The sequence below is a fragment of the Seriola dumerili genome, unplaced genomic scaffold (genome assembly GCF_002260705.1).
Source record: "Seriola dumerili isolate Sdu_G_001 unplaced genomic scaffold, Sdu_1.0 BDQW01000036.1, whole genome shotgun sequence".
NCBI classification, from domain to species: domain Eukaryota; kingdom Metazoa; phylum Chordata; class Actinopteri; order Carangiformes; family Carangidae; genus Seriola; species Seriola dumerili.
In genome coordinates, this window is record NW_019174291.1 from 540,794 (window position 1) to 562,600 (window position 21,807).

General features: G+C 41.3%; 1 protein-coding gene across 1 annotated transcript in view; it reads left to right on the forward strand.

Annotated features, from left to right (window-relative positions):
• Window positions 1–21,586, forward strand: part of LOC111216924 (calcium-binding protein 8-like) — a 61,439-nt gene extending 39,853 nt beyond the window's left edge. Inside the window, 2 exon segments of the mRNA XM_022738583.1 lie at window positions 13,161–13,317; window positions 19,104–21,586. Of these exon segments, the coding sequence (XP_022594304.1) occupies window positions 13,161–13,317; window positions 19,104–19,231 (285 nt within the window). The 3' untranslated portion in view covers window positions 19,232–21,586.
• Window positions 21,587–21,807: the final 221 nt, after the last annotated feature.

Below are 21,807 nucleotides of genomic sequence, written 5' to 3' on the forward strand. Positions count from 1 at the left end.
TCACTAACACGGACAAACCTAGTTGTTTGCGGTTAATATCTTTAAAGGTCCATATTTTACACTTTTCCTGTGTTGATCCATAAGAAAGAGTATTTGTGGTTTTAAGAACCAAAAACAATCTCAGTGTATTAATACATCTCTCTTTCTCAGGCTTCTCTCTGGAGCTCTAGCAACAACAAGTCAGTGAGCCAATCAGAAGAAAGGAGGCTCTGAGCCTCTCTTCTGATTGGCTGCCTGTTTTCTTAGTGACCGAATAAAAATATAGCAGATTTCAGGTAAACACTCAGAAAAACCAAATCCCGCAAGGTTGCATGGTGTGTCCAGCTGGGTGGGGCTTGGTGCATGGCTGAGAGTGGTGACGGCTTTGTTGTGACATCACAAAGTTCCAGAAGTCCTGACAGCTGGTTTTAAGGCTCAGTTTCTGAATACAAGCTGTGTGCATTTCTCTGTGGACTGAGGCTTTGATACTTTCACATTATTAATATAGAACCTAGACCTGCTTTATAATCAAAAAAGACATGGAAATCTACTTTTATACTGTATGGGACCTTTACACTTCAGGATTCCATATGTACAAGGAATAACTATTCCAAATGTAGGATCTGTTTTAGAAAGCTGCTTTTAAAGATAGCTCTATTTTAGGATCTCTTGTGGTTTTATTCATACCCTTCAAACATAATTTTCATCTCTTAGTATCAAGCCAGGTTACACTGAAGAGCTTTTCTTTCTCAGACCAAGTAAAAGGTGTGACAGAATTTGGATATGCCTGTTTGATACCCGATGACACATTAAATGTCCACAATTATGATCTTTTTTCACCCTCACTTGTCACACCAATGTAGGCGTATTGCCAGGTTTCCCAAACTGCCATGCTAAATTGCTGAAATTCAAATGAAGATGTCCCCTGAAGAACTGCTGACTGTTAGTAGTTCAGCTTCAGGCAGGTGATGTGAGGAGAGCCAGTTACTTCTCTGACAAGCCGCTGCTGTCTGATGGATTCAAGGCCACCATGCAGGATATAAACACTGTAAGGGTGTTCACATGCCTGCTGGGAAGGCAGAGAAGGAAGAAAAATCATATTCCCTTTGCCAGGCATGGCCTTGAATAGCAATGAAGGTGGCACAGCGACGTGACGTGACAGACCGCTAATCAACGCCCACGCACACACGCACACACATGCACACGTCCTCCTCCTTTCTCCTCCATATAGCTAATCAGCCTCCCTCAAACAGTCTGGTCTACTTTGAGTGTCGTCCCTCTAATGTCCCTCTCATCCTCAGATTCTAGCTCAGAGGTTGGGAGGTGACTTATGGAGGATTATCAAAGAGAAAATGACTCCATTTGTCTCAATCACCCCAAACCTTACAGTGCTATAATGCCAGAAAGGAGCATCGTTTTGATCCCCGGCCACAGTCTTCACCCTCACTGTGGGACAGAGCAGTGTTTTCATGATGACCTCCAGTTGAGCTTCACACAACCATTTAAAACAATGGTTTAAATGTTTTCATTGCTATTTTCAATTTAGTTTTGGATAGAAGATTTAAAATCTAGTTTTTGAGATACTTTTATCTGTTCCTTTTTAAATTTCACTCCAGGTTTAGCTTCATTTTTATTTGCATCATAATCATTTCTGGCAACAGGTTTGCTGAGCAGTGCCAGTTTTCAAAACATTTGCATTACTGAATAATGAGAATTCAGGTAAAGTTTTTAGGTTGAAATCAATGGCATATCATTGGAATGAATTTCCTACAGAGTCATATTTTTTCCACACCTGTCACAAAGTCTTATACTGTGTTTTGTACATGTAGTTAAATAATAGTTTAAATGTAGTTTTTCTTTGCTGCTGAATCTAAAGTACGTGTACATCAGTACATGCTCATTTTCATTAACAATAACAACACACATGGACAGACTGTGCAGAACACACATCGTAGCCTTTCCAGGAAGACTTGAATGAAGGGAAACTGGACTTGCTTGTAGACACTTGAAGACATATCTCATCCAAGAGGGTGAGAGATCAAATAAGTGTCAAGTCAAGTGTAAAGTATCTACAACCATGTACAGTGGCCCTTGATTCAACTCTTCTTGGATAACCATTAACCTGGATGAGTCCTGCAGCGTTTATACTTGACTAATGCAGCACACATACTGTACGTACACCATCATACACCACTGTAGCTACTGTTAACATAGTGGGATACTACTGTATATATACTATACAGACAGGGGACAAATTAAAAGAAAGACCTGAAAAATGAGTGGAGAGACAGGACAGGGGCACGAGGCATCACTGAATGGTTGTGAGTCATATGCTGTGTTCCTCACATTCACCAGAATAATGGTGTCCATCCCTCCAGTAGAGTCCAGGGACATGTTAGAATCAGTGCCAAGGAGCATTGAAGCTGTTCTGGCTGCACGTGGTGACCCAACGTCTTACTGAGACACTTTATGTTGGTTTTTAAGCCTCCGTGCCAGCAAAAGCCAGAGCCGGAGGCATGATGTTTTCGGGTTGTCTGTCTATCCGTTGTATTCTTATGAACACGATATCTCAGTAACGCCTTGAGGGAAGTCTGGCACAAACATTCACTTGGACTCAAGGATGAACTGATTAGAATTTGGTGGTCAGAGGTCAAATGTCACTGTGACCTCACAAAACATTAACTTACACACAAATTAATCTTAACTCACAAATTCATACTCTAACTATGACACAATTTAACTCAAATGTCTATAAGATTAATACGAAGTGATGACATTTTATATCTGAGGGGTCAAAGGTAAACTTCACTGTGACATCATAATGTTCTGCAAAAACAGCTCTGGCCATTATTCATTGCTGTAGCCCAGAAAAGGGAGATTGTGAACATATTTCCTGTATCTTGGCTGGTTTGTTGGCAGAGGCACACAACCACAAGGCAGTAATTCTAGTTTCCTTTCATTCGTCACTTGTCGGTATTATGCCAATGTATGCAGTGTTTTGATAATAGCACCTATTCTGGACTCGTCATGACATGGTGATTTTTGTTGATTGAAAACTGACAGGTTTCACCTTTGGGTGCAAAAGTTGTAATTGTAAATTAATGGACACAAATAAAGCAGAATATATACAGAATACAGTAAGAGGCTTAACCTCATACAACCTTAACCATTTGAGCTATAATCCAGAATACTGATGTAAATGTGGCGAGAGTGCTCGGCAGCACAGCGTTACTGTGCCAATCGGTCTGTGTGCGGTGAGTCAGGCTGATAACTCTCCGTCTCCCAGCACTGAGAAAACATGGACAGTGTTGTTTGAAGTTCTGCTGCTTGTGGAGCAGCAGCAGCAGCAGCAGCAGCAGCAGCACACACCCTCGGGCCTCCTGAGAAGTGAAAGCTCATCTGACTTTGTCTCCTCCTTTTGCCTGCTCTCTGTATCATACAAAGCCTCTCCGCATGTTTTAAAAGAGCCTTTTTTTTTTGTCCACATGTGACAATTTTTGTTCCATCTTCCTCATCAATCCCACCCCCCACCCCTTATGTTCCGTGGAGCTTTAATTACATGTGAGTCAGCTTGGCTACCTCAGTGATTCACTTCATCACAGCTCTTTCTCATGCAGACCGCAGCTCTGATAAGTGTCAGCAACACATTACTGCACAGTCGCTTAACTTAAAACACACATAGTTGCACACACACACGCACACACGCACACACACACACGCACACACACACACACGCACACACACTCACTGGAGGATCATTTGTGCTCCTGAGTGCCCAGAATTTTAATGATGTATCTGTCAATCAAAATAAATGCCTCTGACTGCATTAGACTGACACGCTGGATTTCCTCGGGGGGGCTTCTTCATTTTTATCTTCTAAGTAATCACAATGCAGAATCCTTTTTAGATGTGTGGAGAAAATAATTTGTCAGCTAAATGCAATCGAAAAGACATAGGCTCGGCTTCTCAGTGTTCATCATTTCACAGCGTAGATCAACACGCTAACATCGGCTGAGATGCAGTTTAACCTTTTTTTTTTTGTTTTTTTTTGTTTCTTTGAGCTGCACTTCAAAGTCCCATCAAGGCTGCAGGAAGAGAGGATGAATAGTGAATGGATGAATGCATACCTTCAAAAGGTTTAGGCCCAATGCTCCTCATTTATCATTTAACGTTTCAGGTTTGTTAGCATTTCCTCACATGGTTGGAGTTCAGTTTTTTTTTTTTGTTTTTTTTTTTTAACCTTTTTTGAGCTGAACTCATAATACTGCACAAATTGACATTTTCCCCTGGCTTTTAAGCGTGGGCTCTGAGTCCTGGGTTTTTGCAGTTCTCCACATAATAAAACAGAGCGCCTAATGTGACATTTCTGCGGAGATGATTTTAATTTCAGAATTGAGAGTCAGCAGGTGGGTCGATGCATCTCCCTGCTTTTGACATTGGATGTTGTTTTTTTATGACTTTGCTCAGAGAGAAAGGGGGAAAAAAATGGCAAAAGAGTCAAAGTCCGAGGTCTTCACTGCACATCTGTTCGCTCCAGTGTTCAGTGTGTGTTTGAGGTGAAATAATCTCACTTTTGGAGCTCAGTGTTTGACTCCGGATCCTGTTCTTCGAGCCAACTGGATCTGCTGCTCTTGGGTTTGACTGGGCTTTAATTAGGATTTGGTCAAAGTGAGAACAAAAAAAGTTTGGAGATGAGGAATATGGTTGATCATCGGTTCCTGTTGACAGAAGCTGCTTCTGCCCTTTGGGGCTTAATTAAAGCTTGTGCTGAATATTTTCAGGTTTGCATTGAGCTGCAATCGAATGTTAAACCTCCAAGTGAAATTGTGCTTAGAATTAATTTGCTCTCCCACTTTTTCCCTCTACCTCTTCATCCCCCTGTGTCTCCTGCTGTCCCCGACTCATTCCTCTTTTCACCATCCCTCTTGCCTTCTGTCTCTTCTGTTCCTCGTTCTTCCTCAGCGAAGGCAATGAATTACACGAGGCAGGACATATAGATCCTCTGAATGCCACTAATGAGGGCTGTGACCCTCAGGCTGCTCCTCTGGGCTGCTCCACTCCAGGGGTTAATGGGAGTAATTTCTCCTTGATTAATCATACTAACAGTAATTGGCTATTGATAGCTCGCTCAGTGGCTTTAGGCCGATCCCCTTCTTCCTCACCTTCTTCTCAGATTTCTGTCAAAGTTAAGCCATCTAAAGACTGCTGTCCTTTTGATTTGCTGCTGGCAAAGGCGTCACGTCACTGTGTTCGCAGCAAATGAAGAGTGAATGCAAAGTGAGTGAACCTCGTGAAGAGAGAGTATCGTGCTCTGTCCAGAGGTTCAGATAGTTTTCCCTGAGGGATTCACACATGGTTAAACACCTGATGTGAGCATTTGTCTTTCCCTCTTTGATCAGAGTTTTCTGTTGTCTGCTTGTATCTGAAGAAGCCACAAAAACACATTTGTAGATCGCAGGGCTTTAACCACACTGAAGTTTTTATTGGAGCGAAGAGGTTACAGACCTCAGCAGAGCGGTTTGGCTCCTTTCCTCGGGGCCTTAACGTGTAAAAGTTCAGTCCGTCACAATGGAAGTGAGTCATTTTCATCAACGCACCGTGTGGCCAATGTTTCTGTCCCCTCCAACAGTTCAGTCAGTGACCACTTTGAGATACGAGCTCCTATTTACTTTCCCGCCTGTTGTGACTCTCATGGCACACATTATGTTTTCTTTTTTTTTTTTTTTTTTCCCTTTAATGAATCCTCTGCCCTTTGATGGCTGGATGACGCAGTGGTAATGGGGACATAAATTTCTCCTGAAGGCTCGGGGCCTTTTAAGGGAGGGGCGGGGTGGAAGGACTGTTTAAAAGCAGCGATCGATAAAGGTGCTGAGTATTCATTTTAACAAGGAAACCAACGTGTGCATGTTGGACCTGGGCGTTAAGCACGGAGAGGAGGCCATAATGAATATACTGAGCTTACAGCTGTGATATGTCCTATGATATGAAATACAGTTACATCCTACAGTTACAGTGTGCAGTAATTAATAGCAATAGGAGTAATTGATATTTTGTTAATATACCAAGTTAATTTGCAGATTAGATACATAGAGTATTTAGGTCAATACAGATGTTGTAAATGGTTAGAATCAAAATAATGATTCCATAATTTAAGCACATTTATGGCTGCAACTATTGATTTCATTATTGTTTTATCTGCTGTTTATTTTCTGGATTAATTAATTGATCATTTGGTCGATAACACAAAGCATAGAGTGATGTCTTTATGTTGCTTTTTGTTTGAACAACTAAAATTATTGTGTTTATTCATGAGAAAACCAGCAAATATTGACATTTAAGAAAGTGGAACTTGTGGCATTTTTGCTCAAACATCCCATAAAAGATGAACCAGTTATCTAAATAGCTGCAGTTGGAGATCATTTTCTATCCATCAACTAATAACTCACTAATCTTATCAGCTTGAGTAACAATAAATGTGTTGGAATTAGTTTTGGTGACAGTAATGTGGATAAATATGAACAATCTAATAAGCTTCAATGTGATAACATAAAAGCAACAGGACAGATGAACAGGAACAAATTTGTACACGGTGTAGACAAAAGACTTTGCCTGGAGCTGTGTGGAATACATTAAGGCTACAAATTACACTAGTGTCATTATATGGAAAGAAGTTTTAAATGTAAGAACTGGAAAACAAACAAAAATCTAAGATAAGAACGTACGAGTTGGAGAACGTGAGAGTTCATGAGAGAGAGAACTGGCATTATGGGAAAACAGCTTCAGATTCAGATACTGTGATGTGAATAATGTAAGAGTGTATATAAACTGCTCTGTAAATAATAAATGTCCTGGCAATAAATTTTTACCAGCCGTGAGAAGTGGAGAGGTTTGCAGGAGGGATGTCCTGAGAAGTTATTGCTCAGAGATTGTTCGATGGAATCGAGCAATGACGAGTCATTACTTTACCACTTCTCTCACATATGGCAGCTAATGGGGTCAGTGCTTAATGGCTGGGCTGTCAACGTCTCAACCTGTGAACTTTCATTGCACCGCCAGTGCTGATGGGTCGAACCTGTCCTTTAAGTTCATGTACAAATATTCATCAGCTGAGTGTATGACTCCTGACTGGATGACGATGCAAGTCAGGTCTGCACCGAGTCTAAAGGAGATGTTGAAATTGTTGAACTGACAGCTGCAACTTCCCAAAGTGCAAGAGGATGCAGTTTTGTTTGGGGGAGGAGAACTGTCATTGTCTCCTGGATGTCAAATCCAGTTGCTTGGATAAGATTTTTTTCTTCTTCAACTTTATTTTTTCCTAACACAGCATTTTATTTTTTCATGTTCTGATAATGTGGAGCAATCATAAAGGCACAACTATATGGGCTATGCAGGTATTGTTCAAGTATCGGCCTCAATCTCAATGTTGTCAGTGTGACTTCTTGTCAACACTGTCTTGAGGCTTGCACTAGTTAATTTTAGTGACCGACTGACCTCACAGGATTTGACACTTTTCTTGCAGCTTTAGAGGTTCTTCCAGGAGTCTTTGTTCATTATAACTTTGTATATTTGTGTTATTAATTTAACCTCATGAAAATATTAGAATATTAAAGGTTTTACACACAATATTTTACACTTTTCCGATGTTGATATCCATAAGAAGATATATTTGGGGTTTTAAGACCATCTCAATGTAGTTTTACATCTCATCTCTCAGGTAACAACAGGTCTTTCAGGTCTTTTTGAGTGACTGAATAAAAATATAACAGATTTCAGGTAAACACTCAGTGAAACCAAATCCTGCAAGGTTGGATGGTGGGTCTAGGTGGGCGGGGCTTGGTGCATGGCTGAGGTGCTTTGTTGTGACATCACAAAGTTACAGAAGTCCTGACGGCTGGTTTTAAGGCTCACTGTCTGAATACAGGCTGTGTGCATTTCTCTGTGGATCCTTGATATTTTCACAGTATTAATAAAGAACCTAGACCTGCTTTATAATCAAACAACACATGGACATCTTTAGACTATATGGGACCTTTAAATGATATAATATTTCCCTTGGCTATCAAGCTCATATAAAATCCTCTCCACTACTTTAGAGTTGTGATTTCTTTCCATTCAAACAAAGCATGGCACCAAAATCCACAGGTTATATTGCATTATTACTATTATTATTATTATTACTATTATTGTTATTATTATTAGTAGTAGTAGTAGTGGTAGTAGTAGTAGTAGAAGTAGTAGTGGTAGTGGTAATAGTAGTTTGTGTTACTGTCAGGAGTCAGATCCCTGCCAAACAGCACTTCACATATCACATGTTTCCAGACATGAACTGACGGATTTAAAGAGACTGTATATTTATCAAAGAGTTCTAGGAGCAGAGGTCGTAAACGTCTGTAGCTGCGTGTCTGTGGCTTCACCACATTGTTCTGCATTTCAATCCAGTAATGCTCCAGGATGAGCCTGTCTCCAGCTACAGATGCAATAATATTTCTGCCTTTAAAAACAAATGTCTTGCCCATCGATCACGTTAAAACATAGCTTAGCAAACGCATGTAACTGGATTCTACAGTGTGTGCAGAGCATTATCTGTGACTGCATAATTTGGCTGTACTGCAAAGGGCTGAACTCAGCAGATGGATTGATGCTGGCTCTTGGCACCTTCTCGCCGCCTCTGAGTGTTAGCAGCTGAACACGCCTCATTTAGGAGTGTAGAGAAGAACAGCGCTTTCTCTTCAGAGTCACTCCCCTCCCTCATCTTCGACCCTAAATGCACTTGGCAGTGTGAAGAACAGGCAAGCACTCAGTCGAGCAAAATCGAAAAGGTTCATGGTTTAATCCAAGGACAGTGTTCCTGCCAGGGCGGGAAAATCAACCTCAGCGCCTCTCCGCAGAGTGAGCTCCATTATGCACCTTAAATGCCTATCGTAATCATTGCTTTATTGAATTTTGATGATACCCCAGTGAAGAAATTGTTATAGATGATAATATGTTCTTTTAAGTAATACTTCTTCTATAATCTGCTCTCATGGAAATTTGTCTTGCATCACAGGCATCCACAATCCCCAGACACACAGCAACACAAAATACGGATGTAAAAAGATAGAAAACAGCCTGTGTGCCAATGAGCATTTGTATTCTCAGTGCCATGGTGACATGTCAGTCATGATGCGCTCTGGTAACAAGATGTAAGGTTTAACAAAGGTAACCAAAACTGGCCTGACTTTTGTCATTAAAAAGCCATCAGTAACACAGGGGGCCAGTCATCGTTTCCACCAAAGATAAACTGGTAGTATTACAGCTGTAAAACATAAAATGTTGTTATTTTAAACCGTTAATATGCAGCCTCCTCATCAGTGATGTTATCTTAAAATATGGATGCACCCTCTGTGATGTCATGTCACCCAGGTCCATCTGTTTTCACTCTGATTAAGTATCTTCCCTGTTAATTAAGAGAAATAAAATATTAAAATGACTTATTACGATCACAGTGATTCTGTGTTGTTAAAAAACCTGATGATACTGATGCAAAATTTATCCCTCACCCATAATGTTGTCTAGAATTCAGTTCTAGTAAACACTGGACAGTTTCATGGAAATCAGACCACTGGCATCTCAGACATCATATATTAGAGTTGGAGTGTTCTGTATCTTGTTGTTATGGAAACTGCTTTTACATTAGAACAGTGAGTAGAGATTTTTAGTGACCATGCAAATCTCCATCATCACTTGCATCACTCTGTCAGGGCTTCAACCATCAGGTCTTAACAGCATGTGACATTTCTAACTTTTCCAGTCGACTCTGTGCTTGAGGTATGTTAGTGCACTTCAGACTGGTTTCCTTTCTGTGCAGGGGGTTCAGTGTAAAACAGTAACTCACCCAACACTGGGTGTCCCACTGAAGATCTTTTCTGTAGGAGTCACTTTAGGTGCAGGGGCGTCATTTTTCTATTTCCAATTCTCTCATAAAGGTCACTCCATGCTTGAATGTGAATATTGTCTGAGCAAGTCAGTGGGATGTGGAAATAGGAAATAAAATGGCTTTTTCTTATCTGCCGCTGGAGTGCTCAGTGAATGAATCTATCCCCCTGCTCGCTCCTCTTTTCCCTGGCAAATGAAGCTCCGGTAGTCTGTTGATGTCTCCCAGCGATGGCGTCATTAGGAGGCAGCAAGGTTGGACCAAGGTCAGGTAAATACAGTTCGGCCACCGACCTGTCTCCCGCGGGGAGATGTGACAGAGGAGCCGGCTGTAACTTTAAGTGGCAGATGCTGCAGGATCGCTCCAGGTGGATCCGACTGCTTAGGACAGGTTATCGTTTCATTCTTTCTCTGTTCCCCAGACGGAGACGTAGAGGAGAAATGAACAGAGCTCTGCTGCCTGGAGGACCTGACGTCTGTTTCAGAAACAATAAACAAAACATCTGTTTTAAGTTGTTGCACATGAGAGGTGACAGGAATTAGACACACAAAGACCTTGTGCTAGAGTTTGCGCAGCAGCTCATTAGCATCAGAACACCTTCCCCTTGAATACTGAGTCTGCCGGTGTAAGACATCTTGTGGTATAAGTTTGTGATGCTTTCATCAGCGTTTGACGATGAACAAAGACAGGAAGGTCTCTGGAGTTACAGTGGTCGACTACCAATCAGATTCCATCATACTGTAGTTGAAGAATTTAATGAAGCGTGTTTTTAGGACCTGTGAGCAGTAGTGGAGTCAGTAATACGAGTCTTCTCAATAATACGGCCCATTAATTTATAGTTCAGCTGTTGTTAACCTCAGCCTTGATACAGTGCTGCATGTTTTTTTTCTCATCAATATATTTCATAGTTGTAGTTTTTGTATCAGTTGTAGCATTACAGAGAAATTATTAATACAATTAGATAATTTAAAGGTCCTGTATTTTATACTTTCTCTGTGTTTTATCTGAAGTGTTGATCCATAAGAAGATATATTTGTGGTTTTAAGAACCAAAAACCATCTCAGTGTAGTTTCACATCTCCTCTCTCAGGCTTCTCTCTGGAGCTCTAGTAACAGCAGGTCAGTGAGCCAATCAGAAGGCTCACAATATAACAAAGTTATAGAAGTCCTGACAGCTGGTTTTAAGGCTCAGTTTGTGAATACAGGCTGTGTGCATTTCTCTGTGGACTGAGGCTTTGATACTTTCACTGTATTAATATAAAACCCAGACCTGCTTTATAATCAAACTACACATGGAAATGTCATTTTACACAATATGGGACCTTTAAATGACAGTAAATAGATGAATGAGTACATACAAAAGTGCGATGAATCCAATAAAAGTAGCAATACTACAGTAACAGTAACAGAAGCAGTACTAGTAGATTGATAGTAGTTTTGTAGTAGTAATGTAGCAGTTTTAGCACTAATACCTGTAGTAGAGGTGACTGCATTATTTCAAACTGTTTCATATGTTGTTTGAATGTTTTATTCTGCAAAGAAAACCAATAAGCATTTTTATTTCAGGCTAAAACTGAACTCTCAGTCCTATCTGGTGCGATTTTCACCAATCTAATGTTTACAGATGGAATAAACATTTCTTCTGCTCTGCCCTTATTATTTAAGTTTTATTTTACCTTTGTTTTGCAAACATTTACGTTTAATTTCTCCTGTGATTAATGACCCAGAAAACAAAAGATACAACATTAAACCCAAGCTTTTAACAAGCTTCAATAATTAATCTTCACGGAGCCTGATTAACATCTGAGGTGTGATTGCTGCGAGTGTTCATTAGCTCACTCTGAGGTGGAGAGATAACAAATGCTATTGAAGATAAATGTGATTTATGTAATTATCTACCTTTCTGGGGTTTTTGGAATTGAGATCAGATCAGAATGTGTTTAAATATTTTACAGAGGGATTGATGGAATAAAATCACATCTATTCTCCCTGTCTTTGAGGACATGTTAAAATGTCGATGCGCTGCTTCCATCAATATAATCACCAACTTATCTCTCAAAGCCAGAAAATCTGTTTCAGTGTATGTTGACGCAGCCTGAAGCTGCTTTGTCTGAACTTTTACACCCCTGAAAAAACGTATTTCAAAAGTTACACTAACCATAGAATGAGTCCATATCTGCTGTTGGATCCACTCAGGTGCTGTCAGTCTGTCCACTGCAGCTTCAGTCACCTTGGCCTGTCATTTTTCATCATTCTCTCTGAAGCAGCATAGAAAGATTTGACTTGATGTCACAGATTAGATTCACTGAATCTGTTCAGAATTTGGAAGAGACTGTATCCTATTGTCCAGTCCAGCCCTGAAAAAACAAGGTCACGGTGGGCGGGGGGGGGGCGGCGGCACAACACATTTTTGTAACAGGATTGCTTGGCTGTGGCATCATGCTCCAGACTGTCCTTAAAACTCGTGTCAGGCCATTACAGTGATTGAAATGTGAGTTTTAGGGTCAGCTGCTCTCATGCTTTTAGCATCTTAATACAGAGAAAATGATATCACCTTTTGTGTCAAGTACCGTGTTCGAGCGGGACGCATGATAAACGAATCAAGCTCCGCTGAACTTTCCAAACAAAAACTTTGCACTTGGTCTTTGCCCTCAGTGAGACCTTCAAACCTCTTTAGAAGTTGAGGTGTGTGTGTGTGTGTGTGTGTGTGTGTGTGTGTGTGTGTGTGTGTGTGTTTGTGTGTGTGTGTGTGTGCCTTTTTTTTGGACTGAATTGTGTAAATGCTCAAACTGAGCAACAAATCAATCACTTTCAGGCCATAACTCCAGCACATTCAATTTAATCAAAGCACCAACTTCTTGCTACGCTCTGATTAAAGTGAATGCATTATACTGACGTCTGCGAGAGGCACCGGGATGTCATGGTAAAAAATTACTAGAACATGCATGATGATTTATACGTTTGGGCTTTTTTCTGTGCATCATTTATTGTAAGCTGAGTGCAGCTAAAATCTCAATGAGCGCCGCGGAGTGTGATGGGGTTTTTATTTGTATTGTTTTATTGAAGCCGGCACACTGATCCTGAAACTGTGGGAGAGTTGTGGCCTGTTGTCTTGCACACATGAATTAGTACTTGTTTGGTTCATACCCTGTCCTGCTGGGCGTACTGCCGCTGTACACACAGTTTATTTATGTGAAAGGAAAACTGCCTCTTTTTTTTTTTTTTTAAATCTCCTCATCTCATCTTATCTCCTCACTCTCCTCCTGCAGTTCGACATGCAGAGGATCACCCTGGAGGAGCTGAAACACATCCTGTTCTACGCCTTCCGCGACCACCTCACCATGAAGGACATCGAGAACATCATCATCAACGAGGAAGAGAGCCTGAAGGAAAACTCTGGGAACTGTCAGACAGAGTTTGAGGGAGGTGAGTGAAAGTGGCTGAGCTAACTTCATACACGGGCACTTATGCAAGTGTGTGTGTGTGTGTGTGTGTGTGTAGTGAGAAGGAAAATAATCCATGCTGTCAGGAAGAATTCGCAGCACGCCTGCTGATTTATTGATACAGAGCGTTTGTGGGGACGATCGTCAGCTGGTCACCTGTTCTGAAGTGAAGCAGATGAAATATACATGACCTCGCTCTGCAAAACTAGCCATCCAAGATTTATGGATACCAGAGCAGCAGAGGGTATTCTGGGTCTTTTTTTACTCTCTCAACATTAAAACAGGAAACTGTTGTTTCTTTCAAACAAATTCTATTTGAAAGTATTTTTGTTTTCACACTGTACGCCTGGTTTGGCTTCAGATTCAGTGAGTCAGCCCTTTGAGTTTTTTCTGCTTTTGGTCTCGACAGACAGAAAATTTCGATCAGATAACCAGACTAAAAAGCAACTGAATTTACATGAAACATTTAGATTTGAACGGAAAATGAGGCTCACAGACAGCCTAGGGTCACAGTGCTCAGTATGCAGTCCATGTGTTACCATATATTACCAACATATGTGCAGGGCACTGTGTTAACAAGCTCATTTTGAGCAGATGCTTGTTGCTGCTAAACACCAGCCAAAAGGATGTGTTCACATAAACATTATTACCCTCTGAACAAGTCTATGCACATCCCTCTGTTCATTCTGTCTGCCGGTGAACCTCGACTGGAAAGCTTCGCTGTCTTTGCAAAGACAAAACAGATTTACAGGTTATTATGGAGACTAAAGGGTGGAGAAAATGTTTTGTTCATTTCGTTTTTTTTTCTTCCACATCTTACAGCAGTACACTGAGTATCTTCATGTTCCCCATCCCTTCCCTCCACCCCCGTGAAAACAACAAATACGAAAAGTAAAATGTAAATTAAAAGTTAAAATTTGAAACTTACATACAATACATATATAAACAGTATACATATTTGCACACACAGACACACATACATACACACTCATATGTACATATACATACATACATCCATATACACATACATATACACATGTCTGCACTTACATACTGAAGAATACCTGATAAAAACACAAAAGTACAAAAACAAACAAACAAACAAACAAACAAACAAAAAACTAAATTGTAAATGCAAAGTTAAGATTTGAAACTTAAAATTGAAAGCATTCATCTTTAACCTTTGGCCCACTGCCGGGCCTCTTGTGGCGAGCTGACTCACGCTGTGTTCAGACGGATGTGTAGGTAGAGATATCATACTGTGAAAATCTGAATGTTAAGTTGTGGTATTATAGGAGATCGTTCATTGCCTTGACTGATGCCATCTGCGCTCTGAAGGAAGTCAGAAAAAGCAACTTTCTCACTGGCGTCCACTTTGTCACCGACACCATTCTGGTGAATTTGATTGGAGGAAATGCTGAGTCATAATATTAGTAGTTCCTACATGTCCTGAAGGCAGCATCAAGCAGGGTCCCAGCCCGCTTTGTTATGCAGTGTTTGCAACATGAATAATACTGTATGAGTGAAATTCCACAGCCCTTAATGTCCCTTTTGACCAGACACCACCTGCCTGTGAATACGGCCTGTCCTACAGGGGAATTTACTGGGCCGACACCGCCGTCAGTGAGGATGGACACGGATTGCTCCCACACTTTATCAGGGTCTTTAAACTGGTGTGGAGTGATGACAACATGATGTTCCAAAAGAGTCTATGATGAAGACTGACCACCGCAAGATCATAGACAGCAATCACATCTGTTTGCCCCAAGGTCCATGAGTACCACCCGCCACAGAGGGACACCAAAATGTGCTCAGTCATGGACAGATCAATACGCCGTGTCACAGTGCGATTCATACTGAGCACCACTCATCATGCTCCTCTGGTACTTACTGCCTCAGCTTTCTGATATATGAGGTAGCATAAGAGGCACTTGATTTCCCTCTGGCTTCACCTCGCTCTGGAATCAATATGTGTGGAGCTGAAAAACAACAGAATAAAGAATGTAACCACTGATCCACAGAAGCTCACCAGGCACTGATTCATCGCTGAACAAATTGCACCGATAGCATAAAGCGCTGAGGAACAGCTGTTCGGGGTGTGACTGGCAGCCAGGAGCAAGCGTGGAAATCTACTTTGTTCCTTGAATGTCGCTACAGGTGACCATACAGGCCATACATTTTTGTTTGGATACCTGTTAGCTGTCTCAACACACATTACTTTTGTGGCAGGACACTCACCATTGCTGAAACCAGTACAATTAAAAATGTATGGTGATGCATGAGACAAATATATGATTGCCCCTTTAAAAAAAAAAAAAAAATCAAACTTACAAAATACAAAATCACTGTGTCACCTTCCAAATTTCCAGTGGTGAATTAAATGTGGGCCGAGACATCAACAGAAAATCAAACGATTATTATAAAATAAACAATTACGTGCAGCATGATTGTTAGCATAAGCGTCCCCGCTGAAAATCCACAGAACGATGAAATGCATTTGGAGCACATGTGAATGTAGCAAGTCACAGCCTGGAGACCGACGTACACTTCATTACCTTTATGAGCACAGCGGTCCAACTGAAGAAAACCCTTTGTGGATATTTGGCAGTGGTGAAGTTACTTTAGGCAACTGAGGAGGTGTTTTATGAGGCTGACAGCAGGTTCAGGCGACTGGACTGAGAACTAATGTCTGGACCACAAGACCTCTCCTCCCGTCCCTGCAGTCCAGCCATCAGCTGAACACATGGTCTTTCCATCGACACCCCGTTCGACTCACCATTACTTATACAACTATAGATACTTTGGAATTTCAGTAGACCTGCAAAAACAATCCTGCAATTGCCTCAAATTGTTCTAGAGATGAGTGTCTGTGTCTGTAAAGAGAATAAGGCACTTTGCTGCACTAGATTCAAGGAAATGACACAATAATAGTGATTTATACTGAAAAATATGTGAAATAATCTCACCCACAATACATGGTGGTTAAATGGTGTGGAGTAGGTGGAGCATTTTGTGTTGTGTTAAAAAAAAAAATTGGGAGAGACGGGTTCTCGCTAAAGAGTCACTGGTTCAGTTCCCGCAGGATAAAACTGAGCAGAGAGTGAGTTTCTACCTGCTCCTTAATTTCCTTTGCTCCGGTTCAAACTATCAACAGATGAGACCGTGATTCTACTAGGCAGCTTCATGGTGTGAATGTGTGTGTGAGCAGTGTGTAAAAAAAAAACATATTGTCCAACCAAGATAAAAGCTCAACATTCAGAGAGCGCAGAGTTGCATAACCTTGGTAATTGGCCGAAAGTTCGTCCTTGCATGATCCAAAATCATGTCATGTCATGTTTTATATTATATGAGAGTCTGGAATAGTATTTTTCAAATGGAGATTGCCAACTCACAGCACCTCTGCCAAAAAAAGATGTAGCAATTTCTGCCCTACTTTCCACATTGCATTTTCTTTGGAGCAGCATTTTTTGATGACTTCAGTGCTTCTTGAATTAAGAGTTAAAAATAGAGCGAGTGGAGAGCTGTGTGGCTGTGGGTCATTGGCCCAGCTCCCCTAATTACCGTGGCCCGGTAAAATCATCTCGGCTTCTCGCAGCCTGCTGCTGAGTTACCGGTCGGCGCCGGAGGTTGATTGAAGCAGAAAATTGTCTCGTAGAGGGAGGCTGGACTGCTGTTCTGTGAATGTGTGCGTCAGCTTGGATTTGTATATAATGCCCTTATGCTTAACATGCTATCATTCATTTGCACTCCAATATCTTCTGTCTTTAAATGGGGTATAATGGACGAGCACTTTTACACAATGACAATGATTTAGTCTACCCTCATTAAAGGTCCCATATTTTACACTTCTCCTGTGTTTTATTTGACGTGTTGATCCATAAGAAGATATATTTGTGGTTTTAAGACCCACATTTCGATGTAGTTTTACATCTCTGGAGCTCTAGTAACAACAGCTCAGTCAGAAGAGAGGAGGCTCTGAGCCTCTCTTCTGATTGGCTGACTGTTGTCTGAGTGATCCAATAAGAATATAGCAGATTTCAGGTAAAACACTCAGAGAAACCAAATCCTGCGAGGTTTGACAGTTGGTCCAGGTCCACATTAAGCACCTCTCAGTACAAGCAGTTCAACAGCACCACAGACCGCTTCCTCCAAAATGACAATAAGGTTTGACTCAACACCTCTGAATCAGTTTCAACAAAAACTGAACATTATACACACTCCTGAAGGAAGCATTTATTGCAGGGCTGTTGTATTATGCTGCATTAGTTTTAGATAGATGTGCCTAATCAACTGACTGAGTGTATATCATTATGCACTGATGTTGTTTGCCACCATCTGATGAACGTTTTTCACGTAACTGAAAGTAGCTATAGTATGGCTCAAGCGCCGGACATGCTTGATACTACATTTTCCCATAATGCACCTTAATAACATCTTTCATCAGATCCTACCTGCTCGCTGCCACATCTTCACAGCGGATTGTCCACTAATCAGATGGTCGGTGGTTCGATCAACAACTCTTCCAGTCTGCAAGTCGAAGTGTCATTGGGCAAGATACTGAACCTCAAATTGGCCCTGATGTATCACTGGTGTGTGTGATGGAAGCACTTCGGGACTGAGCTTTATAAGTATAGTCCATTTACCATTCCATTTACAGATGCAGATGTGATACAGTTGTTTTCACATGTTGAACTTAAAGTGTAAAATTAGTGCAGTGCCCCTTTAAAGGGAGCGTTTAACACAGAAAGTTACAGTATCTGAATTTAAAGTGTCCGTGCTCATGTGTGTTATTTCATAGTTCATACATTCCCATCCTCTAGTGCGCTGTAAAGCTGCCAGACTAGCTGGGTGTTGTATTCAGATTCCTGGCTGTTGCTGTGCAGTCAGTCTGCTCCTGTGAATTGTGACTGTCCCTCTCTGCTGGTCACTTCCCAGCATCCCGCTGCTCATTCAGCTGGGATCCATAGCAGAGCTGTTAAATCTGCCCAGCAACACTGATGTGAGATCACACTTCCAGTTATTTCCTTTGGTCTGGGACACAGTGGAGAGTTTTCACTGTACAGGATATTTATGTGAGGTTGAAGTGGACCAGGATTGTGAATAAAAGAAACTTACAAATAAGTTTGAGTGGTTTGTTTACTGGTCAGAGGTTTTTGCAACTTGTTTTTTCGTCAGGTTTATAAATTTGGGCAGAAATGGAGCATAGATACAGTCGCTTCACTCTGCTGAATTCTATTTCTCTGCCATTAATAGACCAGATCTTAAATATATACTGTATATATATCTATATATGTATAGATATATATATATAAAGAGATGAAAATTAGCTTTCCTGTAGGTGTGTCCTCAGTTTATTTATCGCTAGTCTTTCCAGGCATCAGATGTCAAAACCCGTCTTGTAGTAACCCGCACACTCTTGACTTTTTGGGGTCATTTTCTGCACTTGGTTTAAGTGAATTTTTTTCTCCTAGCAAAGGCATCTTAAAGCAGTTTGTGTCATGAAGTTGAAAGGCAGAATTCTCCCCGAGGGGAGAGAAGTTAACCAACGAACTAAAGCAGTAAACACTTCACAATACAAATAACCCTCTCCAAACGTGTTCAGAGCCTCCTCTGTTTGTCTTCATTATGTTCTTTCTCTGGGTGTGGAAAATGATCAATTCAAAGAGATGTCAGGAATAGAAGTTGTAGCATCTTTTAAAAAGGCGCTTGAGGAACTTTTTCTTATCCATGTTCTTCATCTCTCTGTTTATCTCCTCATTTCCCTTCCAGTTCACCCCTCAAAGAAGAACCGTCAGACGTGTGTGAGGAAGAGCCTCATCTGCGCCTTCGCCATGGCATTCATCATCAGCGTCATGCTCATCGCAGCCAATCAGATGCTGAGGAACGGCATGGAGTAGCCGTGCTCACTGTGAGCGGGGGGACAAGCCAGCCTGCATGTGCATGCCAGTGGGTGAGGTCATGTCCCTGCTGATTGGAAAAGAACTACAAATAATTGTGAACGAGATCCATTTTTAAAATTACTCTTAGTTTTTTTTTTTTCGAGCGAGCGGCGCCTCTCCGCCCGACGTCCAATGAAACCATGAAGCCAGCATGAGGAGTCATGCAGGACTCCTCCCACTTTACTCTGACAGGGACACTCAAGGGCTGACATTACACATTATACTCCGTCGTCTCTGTTTCCCTGATGCAATAAAAAATAATGTAAAAAGAAAAAGAAAAAAATATTGAGTGCAGAAGTTCAGAGCTGCTTCCTTTCCCAGCGAGATGTGACTGTGTGTGTCTGCAGATCTGTCACCCACCAGGAGTCTGATGAGCCACCAGGGCTGCAGTCTGGGCCCTGACAGGGGATGCGAGGAGGGGGAACAGTTGCCCCCTTATTATAGTTCCTGGAAGAATGATGGCAGAGCTCGCCGCCACTCAAGCAGAAGGATCTGCAAGCGTCAGGCCACAGCTCCTGGAGCTCTTGTGGTGCTACGATACTTCAGCTCTCCAACTTTCTATTTTCAACTTCTGCATCTGGGGGCTGGTATGAGGCGCTGGCATCAGTTCAACAGCGCCACAAAGCAAACAGTCAAGAGAGGAACGTGTTAAAAGGTAACTCCAGGACTTGTGATGTTCATGAATGAATACAGCTGCTCTCAAAGTTTAGTTTTGGATCCTCTCTCTCTCTTGGATACTGTTGGGTGAACACTGTTCAAAGTGCAAAGAAGAGGTGACTGTGTCTTTTAATTAAAAAAAAAATCCACCCTCCAGTGCTCTCTCACTGTTATATCATCTATCTGCGTTGCTCCGTGCTCTCCAGGAGTTATTTTGTGAGGTGATTTGATCCAACTTTTTTGGTCTACCTACTTTCTCTCAGTCTGTCTCGTCTACTTTTACCTCAGTTGATTTCCTATATTTCCCAAAAATGACTTTGGACAACCTCCAGAGAACAGGTGTGAACCCATCGCACTCAGCTGTGTGTTCATGTGTAGGTGGAAAGCGCAGTGACAGATGCATGAGAGAAATAGCAAGAGGTTTTCTGGTTGACAAAACCTGAATTGCACCTTTTACTCTAAATGAAGCCTTTGCTCTTTAATCCTGAGCGACTGACACCGAAACCTAACATGTCATTAATGTTTTAGATGCTCATTGTACATTTTGAACATCTGCTCTCAAATTCAGACATGTTGGAAAATGATGTGATGCCACATCTGAGTCTGACCAAACAGCCAAGCTGACTTGGGAATGGAAGGTTTATCACCACAGACAGAGGATTTTTAAACAGTGAAGAAGAGTTTCAGGGTGGATTTTTTTTTTTTTTTTGTCCATCAAATCACCATGAATCGAGTTAAAGACTTCTAACCTTGGTGTTGTGAAAAGTTTTGATCCCCTTCAGATCCCTGTGCTCAGAAACAGTTTGGCATCAGTTAATTACATTTTTTTTTGTTTGTGATGTGTGCACTATTTGTATTTTGATATTAGGTTCTATTAATTTGTTCTGGCTAATTTCAAATACAGAAATAGAATAAAAGGCTGTGCAAAACTAAGGCACCTTATCACATGTACACATAAACCCTTATCATCTGTTGTTGACTGTAGAGCTGAAATTCAAACAAAGTTGATCATTTTTTAATAATTTTAGTCACTTTTTCAGCAAAAATGACAAAAAAAAAAAAAAACAGAGTTGTGAATATTTGCTTGTTTTCATTGTCTTGTCTATAGAAGTGAATGTAGAGTAGATGCAAGGCTCCAGGTCATTAGAGCTGGGATAGAAAAGTTCATTTAAAGACAGAAATACTTTCAGTTAAACTGCAGCTACAACCTGAAGATGAGATCTGAGCAACATGGGATGTGAAAGTTTTACCAAATATGTTCCTTACACAGATTTACCCACTTACTTTAACACTCACTATATTTCATTTCTCTTTATTTTGAAGCTCAGAAATGACTGAACAGACCACAGATAATTAGATCAGATCATTTCATTTGAAATCATTTTGTTGGGTCTGCAGACTTTCTCACAGCACTGAATAACTTAAAGACACGCTGTGCTCCCGCTGAGGTCAGCTCTGAACTCCTGCACTGACTCTCATCTCAACATGTTAACCCAGAAACACCCATATTATCAAGTGCATGCTATCAAGTCAGTGTCTTCTGTAAATACCGTAACCCATGTCTGAAGTGTCTCAAGTGTCTGTCGAAGGTGTACAGTATCTCTGTATGTGCATGACTCTTGGTGCTCTCTGCTCACTCGGGTTCAGAGGTGCGGGGGGGGGCTCAGCAGGCGGGAGGGGCGGCTGCTTCATCACAAACACGTCAGGCGCCATGCGGTGACGGCCCTTTCTGCTTCCTCTCAACTCTTCTTGCCAAAGCCATAGAACTCCACAGAGGTGAACCAGACGATACAATATAGACGCTTTTCCCTGTTCGCACACGGAAACACAAGATCAAACGGGCATTTTTTGGCAGAAATATGTCGATCCTGTAGGAT